The sequence below is a fragment of the Chrysoperla carnea genome, chromosome X (genome assembly GCF_905475395.1).
Source record: "Chrysoperla carnea chromosome X, inChrCarn1.1, whole genome shotgun sequence".
Classification (NCBI taxonomy): Eukaryota; Metazoa; Arthropoda; class Insecta; order Neuroptera; family Chrysopidae; genus Chrysoperla; species Chrysoperla carnea.
Window position 1 is genome coordinate 24785207 of NC_058342.1, and position 25674 is coordinate 24810880.

Sequence of the window (25674 nt, forward strand, 5' to 3'; positions counted from 1 at the left end):
GTAGTTTTTCTAAAATTTTCAACCGGCTTCCAAGAAACACAAAAAGAATAAGTATAAACGATTAAATAAAAAGAATCATGTTTTTAAAAAAAGAAATGCTTTCTTTTAAAAACTCTCTAAAAATATGAAAAATAGTCCATAATAATTATTTAAAAATTGTACAAATTACAAAAATAAACATTTCCAAACAAAAATGAACCGCTACTGACATGAATAATTGAACGTAAGTCAACCGCCACTGTATGATAAACGTCAAACTGGCAAGACATAACACTGAAAATGCTTACCTTAGCAGTTAATTTGAAACAAGTCTCCGTTCGAAATTTATTATTTGTGAATACTAGAATTTTTTGTTTAACAATTAAAAAAAATAATTGACAATTAAAACTTTGATTATTTAATACAACCATTTTGTAATTAAAAATTTTATAGTGAAATTTAGGTTAACAAATTTTTTTTGTGTGATTTTTCAACAGACAAAGAGTTTTCAAAAAGAGTGAAGTGACTCATGCGGTTTTTTTTAATCTAAATTTAATTATTAGCCGCGTTCGAATTAATTTTTTTTTTTTTTTTGGAAAAACTTAACCTAAAAAAAATGTATTTTGGTGATAAAAATTATTTTATTTACTATTATGAACTATTTTTTTGAAACAAAGCCTATTGTGTTTGTGATTTTGCTTTTAATTTAAAATTTAAATTTTATTAATTTTTTTTTTTTGTAACTTTTTTAAAATTCAGTTTTCAAAAATGTTATGTGTTAAGAAAATTTATAACAATGATCTCCTGCAATTGGCTTTAGTATTAAGCCTCTTGCGATTAGACTTTAGCCTTTATTTATATCAGGATCCATACTTAAATACACCAATTAGAAATTTTACAAGTACGATTAGCCAAAATTTACCAGAATCGTATCAAAATGATTATGTGAACCCAAAAAATTTAGATAATATTTTACTGAATTATGAGCGGCAATTATTCGAGGATCTAAACTCATTAGGACGATATAATGGGGCATGGAATAGTCGAAATATCCCGCAAAATTACAATATTTCGGCGTATTTATTAAATGTTGAACGAGGTGGGAATCATGTACAAGAAACCGTTCCAGAATCGGAAAACAGTACTCATCCAGATTCTGGAATCGAGAATGTTTCGGAAGATGAAACACATACAACACCGAATATCACCCAAGAGGATTATCTCCTTGACGATTGTTCGTCATCGAGTGTTGATTCCGCGGATTTCTTACATACGTCGAACAATCCATTATTGAATGATGTGCCCAAAGATTTTCAATCGACGACATCGAAAACCCAAGAAAGTTTGATTAAGACTGAAACTGAAGATAACGAGGATAATGATCTGTTATCACCATTCGGAGAGATTTTCGATGATGATCTACAATTATTTTCGACGTTATCTGTATCGAAGACTGAATATGTTGATCCTAAATTGGAGGAAGAAGTACCAGAAAATATATTTTCGGATATTTTTGATAACGATATTGATGAAGGGGCTGTTGGACCAATTATTGGAGAATTAACTCAAGAGGTATGTGATGCAATAATTTTTTTGATTATAATTTGTGTGTTTGTTTACTAATCAGTGGCGTAACTATTAAAAAAAAAAGCTTAGTTGGCCACAGCCCCTCGTATTTAGGTAAGACATTTAACATGTGTATACATTTCAATAGTACGAGTCAGGCGCGAAAAATCTCATATTAGGGATTAACTAGTTTAGCTCCTATTTTAGAGGCATGATTTTTGCAAAAGAATTGCTCCATTATGGAGTTACTAGCTCGGCCCGTACGGAATTCTGGGCTCATGGCTAAAAACACCCAGAATTCGTAGAAAATGGGTGAAAAAAATCATAAGTTGTTAAATTAGTATTAGGAGAACATATTTTAAAAATAATTTAATTTGAAATATCTTCAAATAGTCCTTTCTTATAGCCGCAGAAACGAAGCAATAAAGTTTGAAAAATTTGAACAGTAAGTCGGATTTGAATACGGTGTGCAGCATTCGACTCGTTGAGCGACAGGAAATTTTGTGACCTAAATTGATTTATAAGAAATTAAAAATATGCAATTTGCATAATTCATTTGCATTTTATAATTGCATTTTAAATTAACTGTAAATATACTAAATTCACAATTCGGTAAATAGTGATAAAAATGATTCCTAACTTGTTACACGGGAGTTTTAGGGGTTGCTGAGCACGAATATCGCATCGTTACTCCTCAAGTTCACTCGGGGCTCTCCCGAGTGAACTTGAGGAGTAGAATAATAGTAGTTCATATATTAAACCTAAATTAATATTTAAATATCGACTCGGATCCTCTGGGCTACGAGCCTTGTCGACCACCGCTAGATTGCTCCCCTTGGGAAAAATTCCTCACTACACAACCTTCATTATCTATCTTAGATATAATGCCGTTCCTGTTTCGACTCTCTGGAGAGCTTCTGAAACAGGTTGGGACCGGTTGGAAAATATCTGCAGAGGATTTTTCCCGTTAGGACAGGGTTGAAAGGTTAATTAAATTCTCCACATTGGACTTTGTTTGGGATAAAAGATTTTCTTCTACATAAAAATAAATACTTTGCTGGATTAGGGGAATAGATCGGGACTCTCACGAGCTAGTTTTGAGGGGGAAACCAATAATGATGAATTGGGAGTAAAAAAATATGATTGAAGGAAAATAGGGTGAAAAGTAGTGTCCTCGGGGATAAAAAATATGTATCCTAATACACAACTTAAAATTGAATTTATGTTCGTTGGCCGATATCTTAAAAATTACAATTTTCAAGGCGTTGGGCGGCGGAAATCCTGCCAATGTTGCATGTCGTACAAAATATTTTGTATGCATTTTTTTATACAATTATCTTTTTAATATCACCTTCAAGCAATAATCATCAATTTTAAATTTAACGCGTAATAAAAAATTTTTTCAGGTTTTTTTTTCAAGAAAATTCCTCGATTATTAAAAATTTCGTTGAGAAAATGTTACTGTACATAATACTTAGACATTAAATGTGAATACATTTACTTAAAACGCACACACATTTGCATATTTATACGATGTTTTTATACCATGTATATGAAATATACCAAGGTATACTAAGTTTAGTCCCAAGTTTGTAACGCTTAAAGATATTGATGCTATGAACAAAATTTTGGTATAGGTGTTCATGAAATCACCTAATTAGTCCATTACTCGATTTCTCAAAAACGAAAAGAGATATCAAGCTGAAATTTTTTTAGCGTGCTGAGGACGTAATAAGTGAGGTCGAGTTCGTAAATGAGCAAAATAGGTCAATTGAAACTTGGTTCCGTAAGACCCATCTTGTTAACCGTTAGAGATAGAACAAAAGTTTAAATGTAAAAAATGTTCCGTATAAAAAATAAACAACTTTAGTATGTAACAATTTTTCGTAAACATCACTGTTTACCCATGAGAGTATGAATTATATGGGTATATCAGTTCTATGAATGTGTAATGTGACAGAGTAATCAACACTTTCTATACATGGTATTTCAACAATTAACTCAGTCAATGGTTTGTTTTCACTTATTTTGGCTTATCTTTCTCTCTCTGGTACAGTTAGGTGGCTGTCCACGAAGGACACACTTACCAAATATGTGTTTTACCACCTTTCCGCTGATAATTTCATTTATCAGCTCCTTAATTTCAGAGGCTGAGTGCACCTCCTTCATGCATATACCATGCCCTACATCAGCCCATCACCATTATTAATTAAATTAATTTTGTTGCTACGACGGGAATCGAACCCACTACCCTAAGCATACCGCGGACGGAATTGGTTACGCCTTAACCAACTGAGCTAATAGGGCGAAAAATTTCTATAGTCCCAGGGCAGATACCCTTGATCTAGATGAACACTATATTTTAATTTCATTTAATTCTTAACAAAAGTGAATTTATGGCAAAACTACCTTAAAATTTTAGCATTAAAGTAATTTTAGTTTCAATGAGAAAAAGAATAAACTTGATATTTGACAAATTGGGTAAATCATATGAGAAAATGTTTTTGTTTAAGAAAAAATCGTCGGCCATATTTGTTTATTTCACAAACAATTTTCAATTTTCCTTGTTTTCAATTTTAAGATTTTTTTTTTGATTTGACAATTATGTTTCACACAGCCACGTCATATACAAATGACCTTTGACTCACAAATATTATTGTTTTGATTGAAACGTATCATCCTACTTAAATTGAAAAGTGCGGGAAGGGAGGGGATATTATTAAATTTGATTAAAATCTCTCTTTGATATTATAATTATAATAAACTCGCGCGATTATTTGTAAATAAACTAGACTTCATTTATAAAAATTTATATATAAATGAACAATTATCTTTGTCTGGAAAATTTTTACATAATGTTACATGGAAAAATATTACATGGAAAAAATTGTTAATTGTATATTTTAAAATTGGCGCGTTAATTTTTAAAAATTATATTATTACAAATTTAAAAAAATATATATTTTCAATTTTGATGCGGTGAATTATGTTATAACTAGCCTGATACCCGCCCGTTTCACTGGGCTTAAAAGTAAATAATACCGCCTTATAGCCTCCACCTCTCTTGATGTGTACAGTTTTCAATTTTGTTAAATGTAAAATAGTCATAATTCATTGAGTATATCAGAAAAGTTGGCCATGAATGGTTTGACATTAGTATTTTAAATTTTTACAGAATACTTTAATTAATGGTTCAAAATGATGATTATAGATGGATCAGATTTTAAACCATAAATTACAGTTTTCTGTATAAATTTAAAATAGTAAATGTCAGATTAAATTTTATTTTTTTATTTATTTTTAATGTATCTATAAATTATAGCTCAGGTGTTATTCTGAAGTATGAGCTATATTGCTGTACAGTTTCATTAAAAACCATTAGCTAGCTTTAGCGTGAAAGCGTAACAAACAAACAAACAAACAAACATCCTTACTTTCGCATTTATAATATATAGAGACTTGACAATATAAGACGAAAAATAAGAATACAATTTTTTGATATCTGGAGTAATTTTAAAAATATCAAAAATTGAAAATTTGTTTAATTATTTAGCTTTCAATATTTCGAAAACCAAGGCAGATATCGAAAAATTTTATTCGTACTTTTCGTCTACATTCTTGAAGTTATAACAAAATTTATCATCAAAGTTGAAAATAAGGTAAAAATTATTTCAATCCTAAATCTAAAATTGCCTTCCTTGGTGCTTGTACTACCTTAAGAGCGATTTCTCCGATCGAAATTATACAATAAAAAGTAGGGCCGATTTAGACCATTCTAGCAATTTTTTTCACCAACAATTCAAAATTGCTACTCTAAAAGACCGGCATCCAGATTATTAATAGTCCAAATTTGATAAGAATTAGGTTAATTGTTTTATTGATAGGCGCCGCTTTATTTAACAAACCGATCAAGTGTGAATTGGATTCGCACACGAAAGGGTCCACACCGTCGTATAAGGTATAACATGTGGTATGTCCTTTTAAAAAACAACCCTTTTAAAGTAAAGTAAAACAATTTTTTTATTTTATTTGAATGGCGCCATTTTGGAATTAGCCATCTTTTTTTTTTTATTTTTCGTTGTTATAGTGGCAATAATAATACAAACTCTGTCAAAATTTCGGCTATCTTATTATTGCCTGTTGATAGACAGACGGATGGACGGACAACGAGGTCTTAGTAATAGCGTTCCGTTGGTTGTTACTCTTTCGGGTACGGAATCCTAAAAATGATACCGAGTAATTAATTTATCAATTCATAACCTCAATTATCTTATCTGGAAAATTTTATAAGTATATTATATAATAAAAAAATTGGAAAAATTTTATAACTTAAAAAATAATTTTTTGATTTTTTTGAAGTTAAGTCTCAAGTTTGTAACGATCACAAATATCGATGCTACGAGCAAAATTTTGGTATTGGTCTTCATAAAATCACCTTAAGAGTTCATTTCCGGTTACGGTTCAGAGCACCTAGCCAAATAGACCCTTGTACTCTATCCCCGCTACGCTTTTCAGTGGCTATTATAACCAATTGATGTACTGAAACCCAGGATTTGCTTAGCGCTGAGTTTCCTAATTTCTTCTGGTTCGACTATGGCCGGACCAAACCATTTCCTTCGCTGCTGTATGAGCGCCGGGCAGTAACAGAGAAAGTGGATCGATGTTTCTTCTGAATTTTCTCCGCATCTGTCACACGCGGGAGATTGTCTTTTTCCAATCTGATGTTGGAACTTGTTCAGGTTATCATGCCCTGTGAGTAACTCTACGATGACTCTAATATCAGATCTATTTATTTTCAAGATCTCCTCGGCTCTGTTACCGAGCGAGTTTCCTTCACCCAACAGGCTTTTGGCGATTCGCCCTCCCTCGTAGCTGGTCCATGCCTTTAATTGTTGGTTTTTCAGATTAACTCCTAATCTGTTAAGACCTTCTTGGTATGGCATCCTCGCAAGCTTTTCTTGAGTGGGAGCTATGGTGGTTCCCAGTTTAATTGTTCCCAGGTTTTTATCGTACCAGTATAAACCCTGAAAAAATATTTCAGCCAGGATAAAACCCTGACCACGTAGTCCATATTGTGCCTATCGTTATCGAAATTTCGAAATCCATGTAAGTAAAGTTTTACTGTCATGGGCTCCAAGGCTATAACAGTTTTTTAACGTATTTTTTTTTATAATGTAAATCAACCCCTCTAAGTCGCTTATAAATTATGGATGTACAGGTGTTTCATGCTTGTTAGTTTAAAATGTTTGCATTAGTTAGAAATAATTAGACTTTCAGGTATATTATTTATTTTTTCCTTGATCAATGTTCATTATTTTTTTATTTATATTATGTTTTTACTCTTACTTAAAGGATACCGTACCAAAAATAAACATCAAAATATGTTGTTATTGAAATAAATACCACGATACTCGAAATAAAATTTATTTCAATAACTATGTCTCAACTCGAAGTCAACAAAATTTATCCTTATATCAAAATACATATTTCGGCATATAATTATTAAGGTAGTACGAGCGCCAAACAATTATATTATTTTTTCTCTAAATTCTGACCTTTTTTTTTTAAAATAGCGGATTTTTTAAATCATTCTTACCAATCCTAACCAATAGGGTATTATCGTTAGTCAAAAATAAATTATGAAATTTGAAAAAAGTTAAAATTTATGTAAAAATATACTTAAATATTCTGATTTTGAGTCATAAAAGCATATTTTTCTTTTAAAATATTAAAATTAAAAATCGTAATTTTTAAACTGTATGTCATATCGGTATGAGCCATAGACCATCAGTTAGTTCAGTGTAGACAGCTGGGTATAATATATCCATAGATAATAAGTATTTATATTTATTATAATCAAATGTCTATGAATATATCTGTCAAACTTATTTGTGTTATTTCGTATAGTGATACCCATATTACGTCATCAAATTGGATACCCGCGTTTTTGACAGTTTAAAAAAGGTTTAAAATTTAATTTAAGTTTTTGACAAGAAAGCGTGTGTATTTTTCCGAAATAAATTTTTGGTGGCTTTTTATTAGCATAATCAACATTTTGAATTACTTTTTCAAAAATAGTAGAATACTCTATTCTATTGACTCAACTTCGCGCGGAGTTGTCACGATTTCATCAACTTTTTCTCAGTGTACGAAACACCAAATAGCTTATACATCGTAACAATTTTACGATTAATTTGATGACGTAGATCACTTTAATGGTTCACTTAAAAGAACAAGGGATCATTATGTAGCACTTTCCCTTACCTGTGATAATAAATGCATAACACATTACTACGTAACCATTTTTGCATACAATAATAGAGTATTCCTTGCGTTTCATACTTAATCGAATAGTAATATTTTAATTGTATTGTTTGTAAGACGAAACAAAATGATGTCAGAAGCGATTTTATTAACATATATGGTGAAATTCCATTTGTAGTGCTATGGAGGTATGTACTAGTAAATCATTCAGCTATCAATATGCTATATCCTCACTACTTGCTTACCTGCCACTATATTACACACTGGTCTAACACCAGCTGCGACAGCGCCGCGCGGCGTTTTAATCACTTAGCATTCAGTAAAAAAATGGTAAGAAGTGTTTTACACTTTTGAACATTGTTCTTACTTATTACGACTGCTCGAAAATTCGATATCTGTATACAAAGTGTTCTATAATTGATTGTAGAACTTTCGCTTCCTGTATAAGCTGAGAGAAAAAAGAAGAAAATGTTCTTTATTAAATTTGGGTCTGTGGCCTAATTAACGAGATAATTAACCTACTCTTATATTAATCAATTAATAAAAAATACATTCATCAAAGTAAAATTCATCCAATTCAACGCTAGTTAAACAGAGGATATGTTTTATCATAATGTGAAGGAGTGACCTAAATGCGAAATTACTATATATTGGTTACTTATATTACTATGAAAAGTAATCCATAAAAATCAATTTTTGTTAGACTATCTTTTTTTGTAAATTAAGTTTTATATGCAACCTATCGTGTGCATATCACATACCTTAAACATGTAGTTGTCGAAACGGACAAAGTATTCACGGACAAACCACACTATGTATATTGTGTTAAAGTTGTATGTTGATTTTTGTAGTAATTTCGTAATTAGGTCACTCCTTCACATTATGATAAAATACATTCTCTGTTTAAATAGTGTTTTATTGGATGAATTATATTTTGATGAATATATTTTTTATTAATTGTTTAATATAAGAGTTGGATAATTATCTCGTAAATTAGGCCTCGGATCCAAATTTGGTAAAGAACATTTTCTTCTTTTTTTTCTCAGTTTATTTAGGAAGCAAAATTTTTGCAGACAATTAAAAAGCACACTGTATATATTCCAGTAAACACTCTTAGCCAGTCAAAAGTACTTTTAACTGAGAAAAACAGGCAAAAGTATTTTTGACTGCACAGGTTGGTCAATAGTTTTGTCTGAAAATCATTGGTTAAGGATGTACGAGATAAGTTGGACTTAGTAAGTCTAAATCAATTCTAAAAATTTTAGGAGGGGTTGCCCGATTATTTAAATAAATCTTCAAAAGTAGGCATGGGTTTTATGGAAAAACGGTATTTGGATGATATGTTTTCATAGATTTCTCCAAAACTAGTCGGAGGGAATTAAAAAAAAAAAAAAACTATTTAAATTAAAGTTAAAACTTTGATAAATTATTGAAAAAAAAAATCCTTTATGCCCAACTAATTATGTATGTAAGCACGGTAGTGGGGACACAAATTTAAAAAAATATAAATTTTCAATTTTGATAGTGAATTATGTTATAACTTGGCAATATAAGACGAAAAATATTAATTATATTTTTCGATATCTGTCATAATTTTCAAAATATTGATAATTAAAAATTTTGTTTAATTATTCAGCTTTCGATATTTCGAAAACCAAGGCAGATATTGCAAAATTTTATTATTATTTTTCGTGTACATTCATGAAGTTATAACAAAATTCATTATCAAAGTTGAAAATAAGATACAAATAATTTCAACCCTAAATGTAAAATTGCTTTGGTGCTTCCTTACTGCCTAAACTAACAGAATTTATAATCAATATTAGAAAATCGAAACCAGAAAGTTATTAAATTAAGTTAATGGCTAAATGAACAAGCTTAAAATTTGTTTAGCCACATAAATCTTTGAAATAACTTAACTGTTTGAAATTAAGTGAACTGTTAAAACAAACATTTTAAGTAGTTTCTTAAGTAGAAACTCATAGATATTTTAACCTTTTTTTAACATAACTTAGTGAATCCTAATGAATACATTATAGTTGCTTAATATTTTAATGTATTACATAAAAGTACGTTCACACTACGTTCGCAAGTACGTAAACAATATTTTAATTACTGTTAAGCTTACTTAAATCTTATATACTATTACTCTAGCAAGTTGTTTTCTGTCCTACCCTTATCTTCCTTATTCCTTTCTCAAATTTCATGATTAATCCATCATTTTCAAGCTTATTATGTCTAGGTTTGACGAAAAATATACTCACGGTCTAAGAATGAACCGCTTAGGAAAAAACACGCTAGACAAATAATTTGATCGAAAAAATATCTTAAATTTAAATAATAAGTTTATTAGGGAAACATGTTAGTTCTTACAGATGCTTGATTCAATTTTATAAAGAAAATCATTTTAATTTAACGATTGGGCGAGTAGTTTTCGAGATAACGTCATAAATCCCTTCAAATTATCGTTTTTCTCCGTAACTACTATCGTCAAATAAACCAAATTTTTGAATTTTTTGGCTCAAATTTACCTTACAAAATGAATTTTATAGAATGCCAAGCTAACAAAATTTTCTCGCGTTCTTTGATTTTCTAAGTTTAGAAGGTAATTTTAACCCAGAAAACACAAAAATCGTGTTCGTTAAACGATTGGACGCATAGTTTTCGAGATATGGATCCAATACTCAAACAAACCGGTGTTTTGAAGTTTTAGGGACAAAATTGCTCTATAAATCGAGTTTTATCAAATTCCGAAACAAAAAAAAATTGCATAATTTTTTCGATTTTTTTCTAAGGGAATCATAAAAACGCAAACATCGGTACATGAGGGTGAATTTGACCCAAAAAAATATAAAAACTGAGTTCATTTCGTGATTGGATCCATAGTTTCTTAGATGTCGTCATAAAATCCCGATCAAAGATCGATTTTGAAAAACGACGCGATTATTTTTTAATCTGATCTATATTATAATCGTGAAAGTTTGGAAGGATGGATGTTAATCTCAATCACACCAGAACGGCTGAACGAATGTGGACGAAATTTGGCACAGAGATAGGTTATAGTCGGAAGAGCATACATAGGCTTCTTGTCCTGGTAAAATGTATGGTTCCCGTGGCATAGATTTGTTTTAATTTTTCGTAGAGCAAAGGATCGACATCGATTTTTTGCATAGGTAGTCTAATTTTTATCCCGAAAAAATGTACGGTTCCTATGGGATAACATACATTAAAGGCATACATTCAAGTATTTTGTAAAAGTTCGTGAAATAGATTTTTAGCCCATTTTTCTTAAGAATTGGCTTGATTAATTTACACAGTAGCGATAATAACTCTCAAAATCTCTTTGAATCGCGGGTTACACCCCGAGACCCAGCTAGCTAGTGATAAAACATAACTTCTTTAAAAAGACTCTTTTGGAGGAAGAATCTTCAACTAAAATGACTAGTGAAAAATCGGTCAAGAACTTTCAACGATCAAGTACTGAATTTTAGCGATTTATATCGCGATTATTTCTGATTAGAAACAACTTTTTTTTTGTTGTTCTTAAATAATTCAACTGTTTATATAATTAGTTTTCTAAATAAAAATTGAATAAATATTGGCCTTGTAAATTAACTAAGTTGTGTGTATTTTATACCTTAAAATTGTTAGTAAACATGAATATTATATGATTTTGTACCTATATGACCGAACCGCGGACGCGGATACCATCGGTATACTGTATTAACGTGGCGTGGCGTTGGTTAAGCATGTACTCCGATCAAATTAGGAATTTGGTTCGTCAAATTCTGAAACAATCAATTTTATGTCAATATTAGTTTACTATATTAGGGCAATAGGTAGTTTATATACATTATTTATGAAAATTTATTTATCACTAGCTTGATACCCGCCCGCTTCACTGGGTTTAAAAGTAACAACCAGCGCTTTATAGCCTCCACCTCTCTTGATTTCACTTATCAACCTTCCATAACACTCGTAAAAATTGTTTTACAAAGCTAAAATATATCCAGAGTTTTAAATTTTGTTAAATGTAAAATAGTCATAATTCATTGAGTATATTAGAAAAGATGGCCATGAATTGTTTGACATTAAACATCTTCAATTTATGGTCCAAAATGATGATCATAGATGGATCAGTAAAATGCCAGATTAAATTTAATTTTTTTGATATATCTTTATATATCATAGCTCATATGTTATTCTGATGTATGAGCTATATTTTTTTTACAGTTTCATGAAAATCCATTCGGTATTTTTTGCGTGAAAGCGTAACAAACAAACAAACAAACAAACATCCTTTTTTTCACATTTATAATATATAGGGATAGGGATAAAATAAATGTTACGTGGCCATTGTTGCCGGCTATAACTTGCCCACACGCTTTTCATAGACGTGAGACATGTAAACTCCACCGTAGCGGCAGCGACATTAAATAAAATAGCCAATCGGATCGTAGAACTTCGACTCGTTCGTAAAAATACGCTGTGTGTAGCGTCCGTCAGGTCATTGTTAGTTTCGAACAATAGATGCTTTGTATGTTATATGTATACATACGCATTACTAAAAAGTGAAAGGTTTGCACGATAGGTTGCGCACAAAAAAACGTAACGAGGTTATTCGATCACTAGCTTTCTTACTACTCTTGCCTTTCTCATATCATGCCTTATTTGAAAATCGATTCTTAAGGAGTAAACTCCAAAAATTAAAAGCCTAAAATTTTACGTTGAGAAACTGTTTGTTTTAAAATTAAACGAAAATCAATAAATAATAGTTAACTTATTTTCTCGGTCTATACGCATTTATATTTAAGTATAAAGTCTAATTTTTTTTGAAATAATAATCATAAAGACATTAATTAGGTATAATAATTATCATAAAATTTAATAATTAATTGTCTTAAATATCCGCTGACTATCAACAGCCAGGTAAATAGACGCACGATCTACTGACTAATTGTGGCATATCTATAAATTTTATGAAAAAAATGTTTCAAACAAAATTATTTTTTTTTGAAAAAGGGAACATTTTTTGTATTATAATTTTTCTTCTGTCTCTTATGGTTTAAAACAAAACGAATTTTTTTAAATCTTTTGATTCTTTTAATCTTCGGATCAGAATTTCTTGACTTAAGCTTAGTGTAATCCAGCTTTACTCCGCCTTCTTTAAAAATATCCTAATAAGCATACATTGTCGACAAAGTCCAATGAATTCCTTTCAAAGTTTGAAGGGTAGTTTATTATATCCATTCTCTGACCTGATCTAATTCCAGAATTGGAACAATTGGCTTTTAGAAAAGAAAAACTTTAACCAATTTTTCATTTAATTCATTAATTTAATTTATTACAGAAATTTTCAACAGGTTTTTTTTAAGATTTGTTTATAAATATTTCCATTTACAGGTGTAATTTATTCAAAAATATTTTTTAGCATAGAAACAAACCTTTTACACAGTTAATAGTATACAAGTATAGATGGCACTACTGCATATGTTTATGACTAATATTTACAATTGGATTTCATCATACGATGTAAATTTTTTTTTATAGATTTAATAAAAAATTCTTTGAAAACAATTTATAAAAATATAGATATGATAACAGCTATGAGGATCACTCAATTTAAACGTGATTTTTTCTAGTATTTTCGAAATCAATTGTTTTTTTTTTATTATCCTTTGTGTATAAAGTATGACGTAATATGTATGCAAAGGGTTTTGTTTATATGCCTTTTAGCTTACATCGCCAGACGAATATATAAGGTGTCTAAAAACTGACTTACTCTAGTAGTAGAGATGGAATCGAAGACAATACAAATAATCCTTTTTATACTTTTTGATCAACCCTTAATGAACACGCCGCGCCATCTCAATCTCGTCTCCGCTGATGATTCCACGGAATCTAGTCTTAATATTAATAATGATAAGACAAAAGAGGGGTAACGCAAGTAGGTCCCTAGCACCTAGGCCAAGAGTCCTCTGTGCCCTTCTTGAGAACGACCTGCCACCCGAAGACGAGGCGTCTTCGCGTAGGAGGCGTTATTAAAATCAGATGAAGCTAAAGGATTCTGTCGAGGCCAGACGCCACACAGAAATCCCACAGGATAGATGGATCCAAGGTTTCGGACCCGAAAATTCTGAATCTAACAAATGTGACCACATGTGACAAAGATATCAGATATCTTTTAGTATAACACGCTTTTTTGAAACATCCTGTAAAAATGATTGGAGTTGATGTTGATTGCTACCTGTTCAACTTGTTTTCATTTTTAAAATTTTTTTTTCGCGATAAAAGTGCATCTGCTGCCGGCGCTAATATTTTCAGACAATTTTGCTATCGCCTTTCACCATGACAAATAAATTATACGACCATTATTGCCGTATTATTTAAATAATATGTTAGGTGAAATGTTATAGTCATGGTCGTAAAAATTGGCCTAAAGAAATTATTTAGAATTTTTCTTATTTAAATTTAGACAGCTTCTAACAACATCCGTAGTTATCGGATTTATGTAATTATTTAATTACTTAAAATAATAATTAAGGATCTTTCGATTCTGGACGGGAAAATTTTCCCGAATTTTCTATTATTTTAACTTAGATATTTACAAAACTCTTTGTCAGACTATTTTATATAAGTTTTAACGCAATTTACGATATTTAATTTATAATCACGATTTTCAAGTAAAACGCTCAGTATGAAAAAAAATGAAGAGTAAAATCTAGTAATCGGATGAAATCGTCACGTTTTTGGTGTGCACCTTTCACTTTTTAATAATGCGTGTGTATAACTTGTATCTTGTGCACTCTTATCAACAAAGCATCTATTGTTTGGAACTGACAATAACCTGACGGATACAGCACACAGTGTAGTTATTATCCACCGATATAGAATGACTACAAAGTACGTGTAACATAGGCAAAGCATCTATTGCTTGAAACTGAAAATAACCTGTGTAGTCAACTGTGTAATCAACAACTTGTATGATGTAAATGTAATAAAATGCTCTAAAAATATCGTAAAAGCGTCAAAAACCAAAGTTTTTATGTTTTCTTTTTGGAAAGCGCCGGAAGGTAATGCATAAAAATTTTCTTCAGGATGCAACATTTATTGAAGCTCATGAAGCTTTTTGTACAAATAACATTATTGTAAGTTAATACATTAATTTAAAACAATAATGTATTAAACACGAAAGTGATACCCACCCGCTTCGCTGGGCTTAAAGGTAAACATTGATAAAGATTGCTCTCGCTTATCCCCTTTCTATGACACTCGAAATAATGGTAAGGATAGTTTTACACAGGTAAAATATATGTATGGTTTTCTATTTTTTAAATCTATAATAATCGTAATCATTCAGTAAGTATATCAGAAAAGATGGCTGTGAAATATTTTATATTGACTATTTTTACAGAAATCTATAATTTATGGTAGTGTTAAATGACTACTTTTACAGAAATCTGTAATTTATAGCAATGACAAATTAAATTAATTTTATTAAATTTTTTTTTTATTAATATATATATTTATAAATTATATCTCATGTGTTATTCTGAAGTATGAGCTATATTGCTGTACAGTTTCATTAAAAACCATTCGCTAGTTTTAGTTTGAAAGCGTAACAAACAAACAAACATGCTTACTTTCGCATTTATAATATATAGAGATAGAGATTCAGTTTTTTAGTTATAAATTGCTCTAGTGGCTTCATTACGTCAAATGAATTTATATTCGTGTTGTTTTGTTTACTTTCAATTGATTGCCAACGCTGGCAAGTGAATCCCTACCTTGATAAAGTCATACTATCAAATTAAAGTTATGACGTGATCAGGTTCACAAAAAAAAGTTATTTTGTAATTTTTTTCCTTTCGGAAGTTAATTATATACTATTAAAATTTCAGCGTATTTTCCAAAAGATTTTGCAATCTCTTTTTTGTATTTTTTTTTTTCAATTCATAAACATGTTTTTAGATTAATTTAGCTCATTTTTGACATTTTAATAAGAGACTCGGAAAACATTTGAATATCCCCTGCGGTAGTAAAGTGTAGTAATTTGTTAAAATTTTCATTTTTAGGTGACTTATGAACTGTGGACCCATAGTGACCCATAGTTAAAATGGATGTTTAATTTTGTACCAATAGTCATTTTCTTATGTTTAATTTCAAATCATGAGCCTAAATGGTCGAGCGGTCTAAGGCGTTTGTCTTTGCCTGTTTGTCCATTTAGACTTAGGTTGCCGGTTCGAATCCAGGCAGCGGCAGTGTGAACAATTTATAATTAATGGGAGTGCAGAATTGATCACATTGTCGTCGCTTGGATAAGAACGAAGTAACCGACTCCACCCACATCAAAATGTAATTGTAAATATGTTTGTAACTAAATAAATAAAGATTAACAAATAATGATGTGGATGGCCTCTGTTATAGGCGTATATGTCAGAGAAACGGAGGTTAAACCCCATTATTATTATTATTATTATAGATGAAATTTGACTTGCAAGATTTGATTACAGACAGACAACGGGATAGGTGAAACTAAATAAAAGCTTGTAAAAGCGTGATTTTTTGGGAACGTCCTTAATTTTTTTTGTTAATCTTTAAATTCTCGTTTAGAAAATTATCACATTTAAATTAAAATTGTGGATAATTATTAATTTTTTGATAAATATCAATAATTGATAATTATTCGATACTTTTTATAAAATATCATATTTTTCGAATTCTGTTTTTAAACCAATTTTCATTTTCCATCGTTACATTTAAAACGCAACAGATGTCACCACATATATCACAATTTTTCTATCATAAAAACCACAAAATTAAGTTAATGTCGTGTTATTTAAATAAAACAAAATTAATTAAAAAATTCTAAGGGTTCAAAAGTCATTCAAACATATAATTACCATATAAAGGACAATTGAAAATTCCCCCATTGTATGCAAATCCAGCACATCACACCAGCGACAATTTACGACAACAAAATTTATATATTTATTTTTTTTGGGTCTTTTATTGTCAAAAAAATTTTCGTTCTTAAGTTTTTGAGATAAGTGCTTTTAAGAAACCACGCGGCAAAAATTGATCGCCGTGTTGTGGACATTTTTATCTAAGAAAAATTTTTTACAATAATGTGACGTCGATTTTATTTATTAAATAAATATAATTTTAGTTTAAAAAAAAAAAATATTTATATATTTTACAATAAAATTCTAAAATTCAAGTTTGCCATATACTAGAGTGTGATGAATGCTGATTGTTTAGATAATTATTATATTAAGTATAAAAATTTTTATGTTTTTCTGATGAGTATGTTCGAGCAAACAAGATTTCAGTGTACTTAGAGTATGCGTTTTATTAGTGAACAAGTGATTTTAATTGTTAGACACGTAAGTAGCCATTTTTTTTATTGAGAAATTCATAGTTTTATCCATAGAAATAATAACATAGAACCTTAATGCGACCATCCAAACAGTTGATCGTTATAAAGCAAGCACCATTGCTTTATTGCTGTAACTTTATTGTGTGCCATAAACTTTATTGCGTGTCTCTTTATCCAAGTCTGCATTGCTCATAGAGGAGGAAGCGAGACGGGTATATGATTCTTCTACCCATCTCAGTTTCTCTAATAGTAATTAGATTGGTAGAAAAAAAAATTATCTCTCTAGCTTACTCGTATTTTTGGTTGTCACTGTCTTACTCGTATTTTAGTTACAGAAGTCTCAGGGACTTCTGTAATTCCCGTTTGCCCATGCCTGTTATTGAAAGAGATCTAAAAAAAGTACGCGTAAATTTCTCTTCGTCTGTCTTATAATACCTTTATGAAATACACAGACATGCACGTGTTTATACAATAATTGGAAATATTAATATAGCGCTTTGTCAGGCTGCGAGACAAAGAGGGAAGACGATCCCTTTTTCGGTCTTTTTTTTTAACTTAAGTCCTTCGAGCCGGATTTTAAAACCTTGAAACAATATTTTTGTCTTGAAACAATATCTTATATGATTTCGAGCGGTTCTTTTCCTTATATTGCATATAAATTTGTAAATTGGAATAGCCCATCTTCAAAAGTTCGTTTGTTTTCCCTTAAAATGCCCGAGTAGTGACTAAGTAGAGACCAAAAAGTTTCCAAATTTTATTTTTTTGCGGAGTGTGTACATTCAATGATTATTGATGATGTAAATAATATAAATGTTGGAAGGTGATATTCAAAATTTTGATGCTGAAACAAAACATGGCCTTGAATTTGTTTACATTAAAAATATATAAACAAATTTGTTTATAGTTAAAAAATTTTAAATTATCCTAATTCTTAACAATAGTTGACATGGAAACGAGGACACGAAAAGTTGGTTTTTATTTGTTTTTAAGAAAATTAAGTAACAAGTAGGCATTTTTCCTATCTTGACAGAAAAAGAAAGAAAATTTTATGTCCTATGTTCACATAACAATAATTCAAATTTTAAAATAGGAACAAGTGAAAACAAACAATTGACTAAGTTAATTATTTAAATACCTTGTATAGAATGAGTTGAATGTCAGTGCTTGTATTATTTTTTTTAAATTAGAAGATTTTAAAAAACCAACACAATTATACCGATCTTTTGGCCACTATTTATTTGGTTTTCGAATATTTCGAAAATTTTCGAAAGTATTTTATAGAATTTTTTTCGTCTTTCAAGTGGTTTACCACCACTTTCTATCTTTAACGGTTAACAAGATGGGTCCTAAAGACCTCAGACTCACTAAACTGCTCATTTACGAACTCAAACTCACTTCTATGCCCAGAGCACGCTATAAAAATTTCAGCTTGATATGTTCTTTCGTTTTTGAGTTATTGTGATCACAGACGCACAGACAGACAGGCAGCCAATCGGAAATGAACTTTTTAGTAGATATTTTTAAGCGTTACAATCTTGGGACTAAACTTAGTATACCTTGATATATATTACATACGCTAAACGCTTAGAGTCTTTTAGTAAATTAGAGTAGCGCTCCTTTCAAGTTTACTGATTTGTCCTTAAAATGAGTGTTGGTAGAGCCCAAAAGGTTAAAGAATAACAAAGTCAATTGCTTTCCTCAAGCCTTATTTCGCTCATAGCGTCTATTCTAGTAGAGTTAAAGTGTTGTATGATCACTCATTTTATTGATGAGACAAGATTACAACCCGCAGCTCCATTACGAGACTTGCTAGGAGCGAAAAATTGGGCATAACGGGGGCTTTTGAAAAATTCTACGTCTGGCTCGCATTTATTAAATCTATCAATAGTTTCAAATTTCTTCTAGCATACTAAAATATGAAGAAAAAAACATCTGGGTAGGGGAAACCAATACAGAAATACAACTTCACTCGCTTTATATTGAAACAAAATTTATATAAATTATAAATATTTGTAATTGATTATGTAGAATTCAATAAATTGCCATCTGTGTATGACAAATAGAACTATTGTTTAATTTAAGTACACGAGCGCTATCTGTGAATGCTAAATGGGAATTTTAAAAGACGAACACGACCTGTGAATGGGAAATGAATTTATTGTTAATATCAGAGAGTGAGAAGAAATAAAAAAAGGGATGGGGTTTCAAGTTTCAAACAAATTCCAATGTGATGACGTCACGTCTTTTTATCAATTCTTTCTCTGTGTTTAGTTTTCGAAATTTCACAGAAATTGTTTTAAACAATTGATGCTGCGATTTTAGAAAAAGTAGCATTTCAAATTCGGAATCAATTTGAAATTGAGCCTAAAAAGTTTCAACGTATATGTAACGAATCACCCTTGGCCGCTGTACTAAATATGACAGTGTATAAAAAATTGACGTCAAACTGACATAAATTTGCTCGAACCAATCATGGAATATAAGTTGAACTCTGTATAATAAACACAATTGAACATTGAATTTATTTCCTCGTTATCAAGCGAGTCTTTAGTTACTGACTTTAAAAATTACATGTATGTACACACGATACATGATTAAACTTAAGCAATTATAATCACACATATTACTGAGTTGAGCCGCAACTGAGCAAAAACAGTCATACCACAAAATTTTTGATCAAAAAAACACTTTTTTTTTGTTTTTGCTGTACACGATTATAGCACATATGATAAGAAGCGAACACTCTTGACACAATCACACAAATCGGCCACAATCCATCATTCAAAATTTAGTGTTCGGACCGAAACAGCGAAACATTTTTTTTTTGTGATTCAAAAAAAAAAATTTTTTTAAAGTTCCCGAAAAAGTGTTTGTTATGAATTGTTGTGTTTTTCAAATTTTTTGAGTGCGGATTTAGCGGATAGTTTTTTTAGTTTTTTTTTTATGGTTACCAATTGTTGATATTTTTATTGTTAATTGTTATAATTTATTTTTGTTATTTGTTTAAAAAAAAAGAAGAAAAAATGGTGAGTTCGAAAATAACTTTTTTTAAGAAGGATTTTCGCCCGATTTTCTTGTTTTGATTTGAATGTGTGACGTCATGTATTTTCAAGGTTATGTGAAATTTTTGTATGTCCTAAAAATTCACATCCATCACTCAAATTTTACATCAAAACATTTCGTGTGAAAGTTGCTCCAGGCGTTTTTAAAATTAACGGGATTTATTTTTAGTAACATACTTTCAATTTATGTCATTTCAAAAATTAAATTTTTGGAATCGATGAAATTTTTTTTGGATTTATTTATGGAACGATTACATCACTTTTAAAGTTAATTGAAATATGGGTTTTTTTTTCACTCCAACTAATTCCTTTTCATAATTTTTCCATTTGTCAGAGTGTACCATCTGTTGGTAGGTTTTATTACTTTAGTTTTGAAGTGTTAATCGTTGCTAATAGATGCCATCACTGTGTTTACATGATAGATTTTTGTGTTATTTCTTGATGTTTTAGGGTTCCGTTGTCAAATAAGGAACATTTATATATTTATTTATATCGGTTAATGTAATTTACTCGCAAATTTGAATCGGGTTGCGCCTGATTGGTTAAAACTTTAATGGGTGTATTCAGGATGTATGAGCGTGTATGATTGCAATTTTGATAGTGAATTTTGTCATAATAACGGGGGTTTAACCTCCGTTTCTCAGACCATGTTTTTAACAGAATTTCCTTTAAATTTCATGGCATATATTTGTATCTTTTTACGAGAGTCTAAATGGCCGAGTGGTCTAAGGCGTTTGTCTTTGACTGTTTGGACTGTTTGTCCATTTAGACTTAGGTTGCGGGTTCGAATCCAGGCAGCGGCAGTGTGAACAATTTATAATTAATGGGAGTGCAGAAATGATCACATTTTCGTCGCTTGGATAAGAACGAAGTAACCGACTCCACCCACATCAAAATGTAATTGTAAATGTGTTTGTAATTAAATAAATAAAGATTAACAAATAATGATGTGGGTGGCCTCTGTTATAGGCGTTTATGTCAGAGAAACGGAGGTTAAATCCCATTATTAATATTATATCTTTTTACGAAACCGTAGCTTAATGCGTTTTCTAAAACGCACTTAATCTTTTTTTTTTTGTTCATGATCTCTATTGCAGGTAGTGCGAGTTTGTTACCGTTTATTCAACTTAAAGCAAGCACTACAGACAAAATTAGATTAATTGATAACAAGGTTTTCTTATCAGTTTTAATAAAATTAATAGTATGATGTCATTTGTTATAAATAGTTATGAAAATTTATTTTATCAATTTTCATAATTTTCATATTATTGATAAACAATATTGGTTTGTTTATGTTTATCTTTTTCTTGATTGTATACTCTTGTAAACTATCTATTTTTTCAAGTGTCAAATCATCTGGTGTTACCTCATGTATGCTACCTCTTTTAACCCTTCTGATGGGTACAGGTTTCTGTTTAACCTTAATTGTAACGTTTATTATTAAATTTTTGATTGTATCTAACAAATATTACAATTATAACAATCTATTAAGTCTATTAAGGGTTAAATTTAAATTGTATTTTGACACATGACATTCTTTTGTATTTAATATTACTGGATTGAAAAAAAATAAAATTTTGGTTTCAGAATGCGATAAACGCATTTTATTAGGTAATCTGGACCTAAAAATTACAAAAATAGAGTTCATTTACCGATTGGATCAGTAGTTTTCGAGATAACGTCAGAAATCAGTACGAGATATCATTATTCTCAGAAATTTCTCGCCCAATCGTTAAATAAACCCAATTTTTGAAATTTTTGGGTTAAATTTACCTTATAAACTGAGTTTCATCGAAATCGGAAACAGCAAATTTTTTTCAATTTTTTGTAATTTTCTTAAGGGGCACTCCTTAAAAAAAATCGAAAAATTCGTGATTAAATTTTGGTTTCGGAATTCGATAAAACACATTTTATTAGGTAATTTTGACCCAAAAATTACAAAAATCGGGTTCATTTACGGATTGGATGAGTAGTTTTCGATATAACGTCAGAAATCAATTGGAAATATCGTTATTCTCGGAAAGTTTTCGCCCAATCGTCAAATAAACCCGATTTTTGAAATTTTTGGGTTAAATTTACCTTATAAACTGAGTTTCATCGAAATCAGAAACAGCAAATTTTTTTCGATTTTTTGTAATTTTCTTAAGGGGTACCCCTTAGAAAAAATCGAAAAATTTGTGATAAATTTTTGGTTTCGGAATTCGATAAAACATGTTTTATTAGGCAATTTTGACCCAAAAACTACAAAAATAGGGTTCATTTACCGATTGGATGAGTAGTTTTCGAGATAACGTCAGAAATCAGTACGAGATATCATTATTCTCAGAAATTTCTCGCCCAATCGTTAAATAAACTCGATTTTTGTAATTTTTGGGTCAAAATTACCTTACAAACTGAGTTTCATCAAATTCAGAAACAACAAATTTTTATCGATTTTTTGTAATTTTTCTCAAGGGGTACCCCTTAAAAAAAATCGAAAAATTCGTGATTAAATTTTGGTTTCGGAATTCGATGAAACACATTTTATTAGGTAATTTTGACCCGAAAATTACAAAAATCGGGTTCATTTACGGATTGGATGAGTAGTTTTCGATATAACGTCAGAAATCAATTGGAAATATCGTTATTCTCGGAAAGTTTTCACCCAATCGTCAAATAAACCCGATTTTTGAAATTTTTGGGTTAAATTTACCTTATAAACTGAGTTTCATCGAAATCAGAAACAGCAAATTTTTTTCGATTTTTTGTAATTTTCTTAAGGGGTACCCCTTAGAAAAAATCGAAAAATTTGTGATAAAATTTTGGTTTCGGAATTCGATAAAACACATTTTATTAGGTAATTTTGACCCAAAAATTACAAAAATCTGGTTCATTTACGGATTGGATGAGTAGTTTTCGATATAACGTCAGAAATCAATTGGAAATATCGTTATTCTCGGAAAGTTTTCGCCCTATCGTCAAATAAACCCGATTTTTGAAATTTTTGGGTTAAATTTACCTTATAAACTGAGTTTCATCGAAATCAGAAACAGCAAATTTTTTTCAATTTTTTGTAATTTTCTTAAGGGGTACTCCTTAGAAAAAATCGAAAAATTCATGTTAAAATTTTGTTTTCAGAGTTCTATAAAATGTTCTATGAACACGTTTTATTCATTTAACGATTGGTTGACTAATTTTTGAGATAACGTCAGAAATCACTTCGAGATATCATTATTCTCGTAAAGTCGTCAAATAAACCCGATTTTTGTAATTTTTCGAAGTCAGAAACAACAAATTTTTATCGGTTTTTGGTAATTTTCTTAAAGAGTCCTGAAAAATAATAACTTAATAATAAATAACTTATAAATTTATTGTCTTCACATGTTTTTATAAACAAATTTGACTCAATCAAAAAAAGAAAAATTCGCTTATTAGATAAGGAAACCAAATCAAGTTCTATTCACCTTTTTCAAATTTCCACGAAAAAATAAAAGTGTTTGATAAGAGCGCGATTATTTTATTTATAAATTAGTATAAGTATTTATAAAAGTAAGTGAAAAACAAGTTGTTACACGCATATAAGTACCTACAAGTGTTTGAAAATTTTTCCAAAAAAAAAAAAAACTGTGAACTTGTTTGATAATATATAAAATCAACTTGAAAAATTCAAGTGCGCTTTATATGATAAAAATTAGTTTGTCCTTCAATTGTTATAAAATATAATTATATTTATTCTCTGTTCGTGTAAATTCGTTTATTACATTACAAAAACACAGAGTGGGACGTAAGTGGATATACAGTTTTATCTTGAAACATTTCTTTATAATAATTTTATAATAAAAATTTAAATTAAATAAAAAATAATTTTAAAAAATTTTATTGTACTAAATAGTAGAAAAATTTGTAAAAGCGCCTCAGGCTTTTACAGAGAACTTAAAGAAATAATACTGAAGCTATAATATTTTGCCTAAAATTTGAACATAATAACTCAAAAACGAAAAGGTAGGGGATTGAAATTATAAACATTATATTGACCACAGAGTATATGTAGGGTATTTAAATAATTAACTCATTTTAAATCTTTTTATCAGAATCTGAGTCAATAAATAGTATTTCTGTATTATTCACATATCGAATGACTACAAAAAAAAGTCAGAAAAATTTCTCAAATTTTTATTTAACTAGCGGCCCGCCCCAGCTTCGCACGGTTTCAATGCTGAAACTAAATATACTACGGAATGTCTTTATATACAAAAATGTGTTTATTTTCGACATCACATTAGAAATTTCTAAAATTGCCAGTGTTTCTCTGCTATATTATGCATGTATTATACATATAAACCTTCCTCTTGAACATGCATGCGCAAACGTGGCTTAGGGAAGACACTCATACTTCTGTATCTAAAATACGAGTAAAACAGTGACAACCTAACCAGTGACAACCAAAAATACGAGTAAGACAGAGACAACAATTTTTTTTTCTCATTACTGTAAGAGAAACTGAGATAGGTAGACGAGTTGTATACCCGTCTCGCTTCCTCCTCTATGTGCAATGCGGTCTTGGCTAAAGGGGCATACAATAAAGTTTATGGCACCCAATAAAGATATAACAATGGTGGCTTAACAACTAAAAACTACTCGATCATGCCTGCTGTTGAATCAGTCATTCTATCTATTACAAAATACAAATCGCATCAAAATCCGTTGGGTAGTTTTAAAGATCTAAGGATGCATAAGGACAGACAGTCGGTAAGCGATTTTGTTTTGACGTGAAGTGAATCTGAAATTCTATAAATTCATTGCTTTGCAGTGGTGTAGAAGGGCTACTTTTTATATGAACACGACTTTAAAATTTTAGTTTGTGAAAATTCCCGCTCCAATCCATACAGGGTATTTAAATGATTCATTCTAGTATAACTGTTGATATTTTTTATTTGGCAGACAAGTGTTTATTATTTTTTTGGAAAAAATAAAAACAATTGAAAAATTGATAGTTTTTTTTTTTTAATCTATCATAAACTGATAAAATTTAAGTTAATCAACAAATGAAAATTAGCGGTTGTTACGCACGCGAATTGTCGTCTTAATTTTTTCTTTAGCTGATAATTATGGATTAAACTAGTTAATTAATCTAGTTTATTAAATTTTTATGATAACCAACTTGTTTTATTTGTGTAACGACCTGACCCGACAGATTAGTAGACTTATTATAATATACTTATTTTGGCGTAAACAGAAATGACTTAACATTTTCTGATTTTGTCATTATTATTTAGCTTTTATTAACAACAAAAGCCTCAAAAGGTCAAATTGTATCAAAATGTAAAGAAATGCATTGGAATCATTAGCAATTTTTAAGGATGTTGATTAAAATTTAACATCAAAGTTCAAAAGTTGAACTACATTACACAATATTTGCAGGTTTTGTTATCCTTTAGGGCTAAT

The 25674-nt window shown here is 29.9% G+C and overlaps 1 protein-coding gene across 2 annotated transcripts in view; it reads left to right on the top strand.

Moving 5' to 3' along the window:
- Nucleotides 1-745: 745 nt before the first annotated feature.
- Nucleotides 746-25674, top strand: part of LOC123302475 (segmentation protein cap'n'collar) — a 78082-nt gene continuing 53153 nt past the window's right edge. For both annotated transcript variants that reach the window (XM_044885401.1, XM_044885402.1), the window contains exon 1: nucleotides 746-1551. In XM_044885401.1, the coding sequence (XP_044741336.1) occupies nucleotides 748-1551 (804 nt within the window). In that variant the 5' untranslated portion in view covers nucleotides 746-747. The remainder of the gene's footprint in view (nucleotides 1552-25674) is intronic.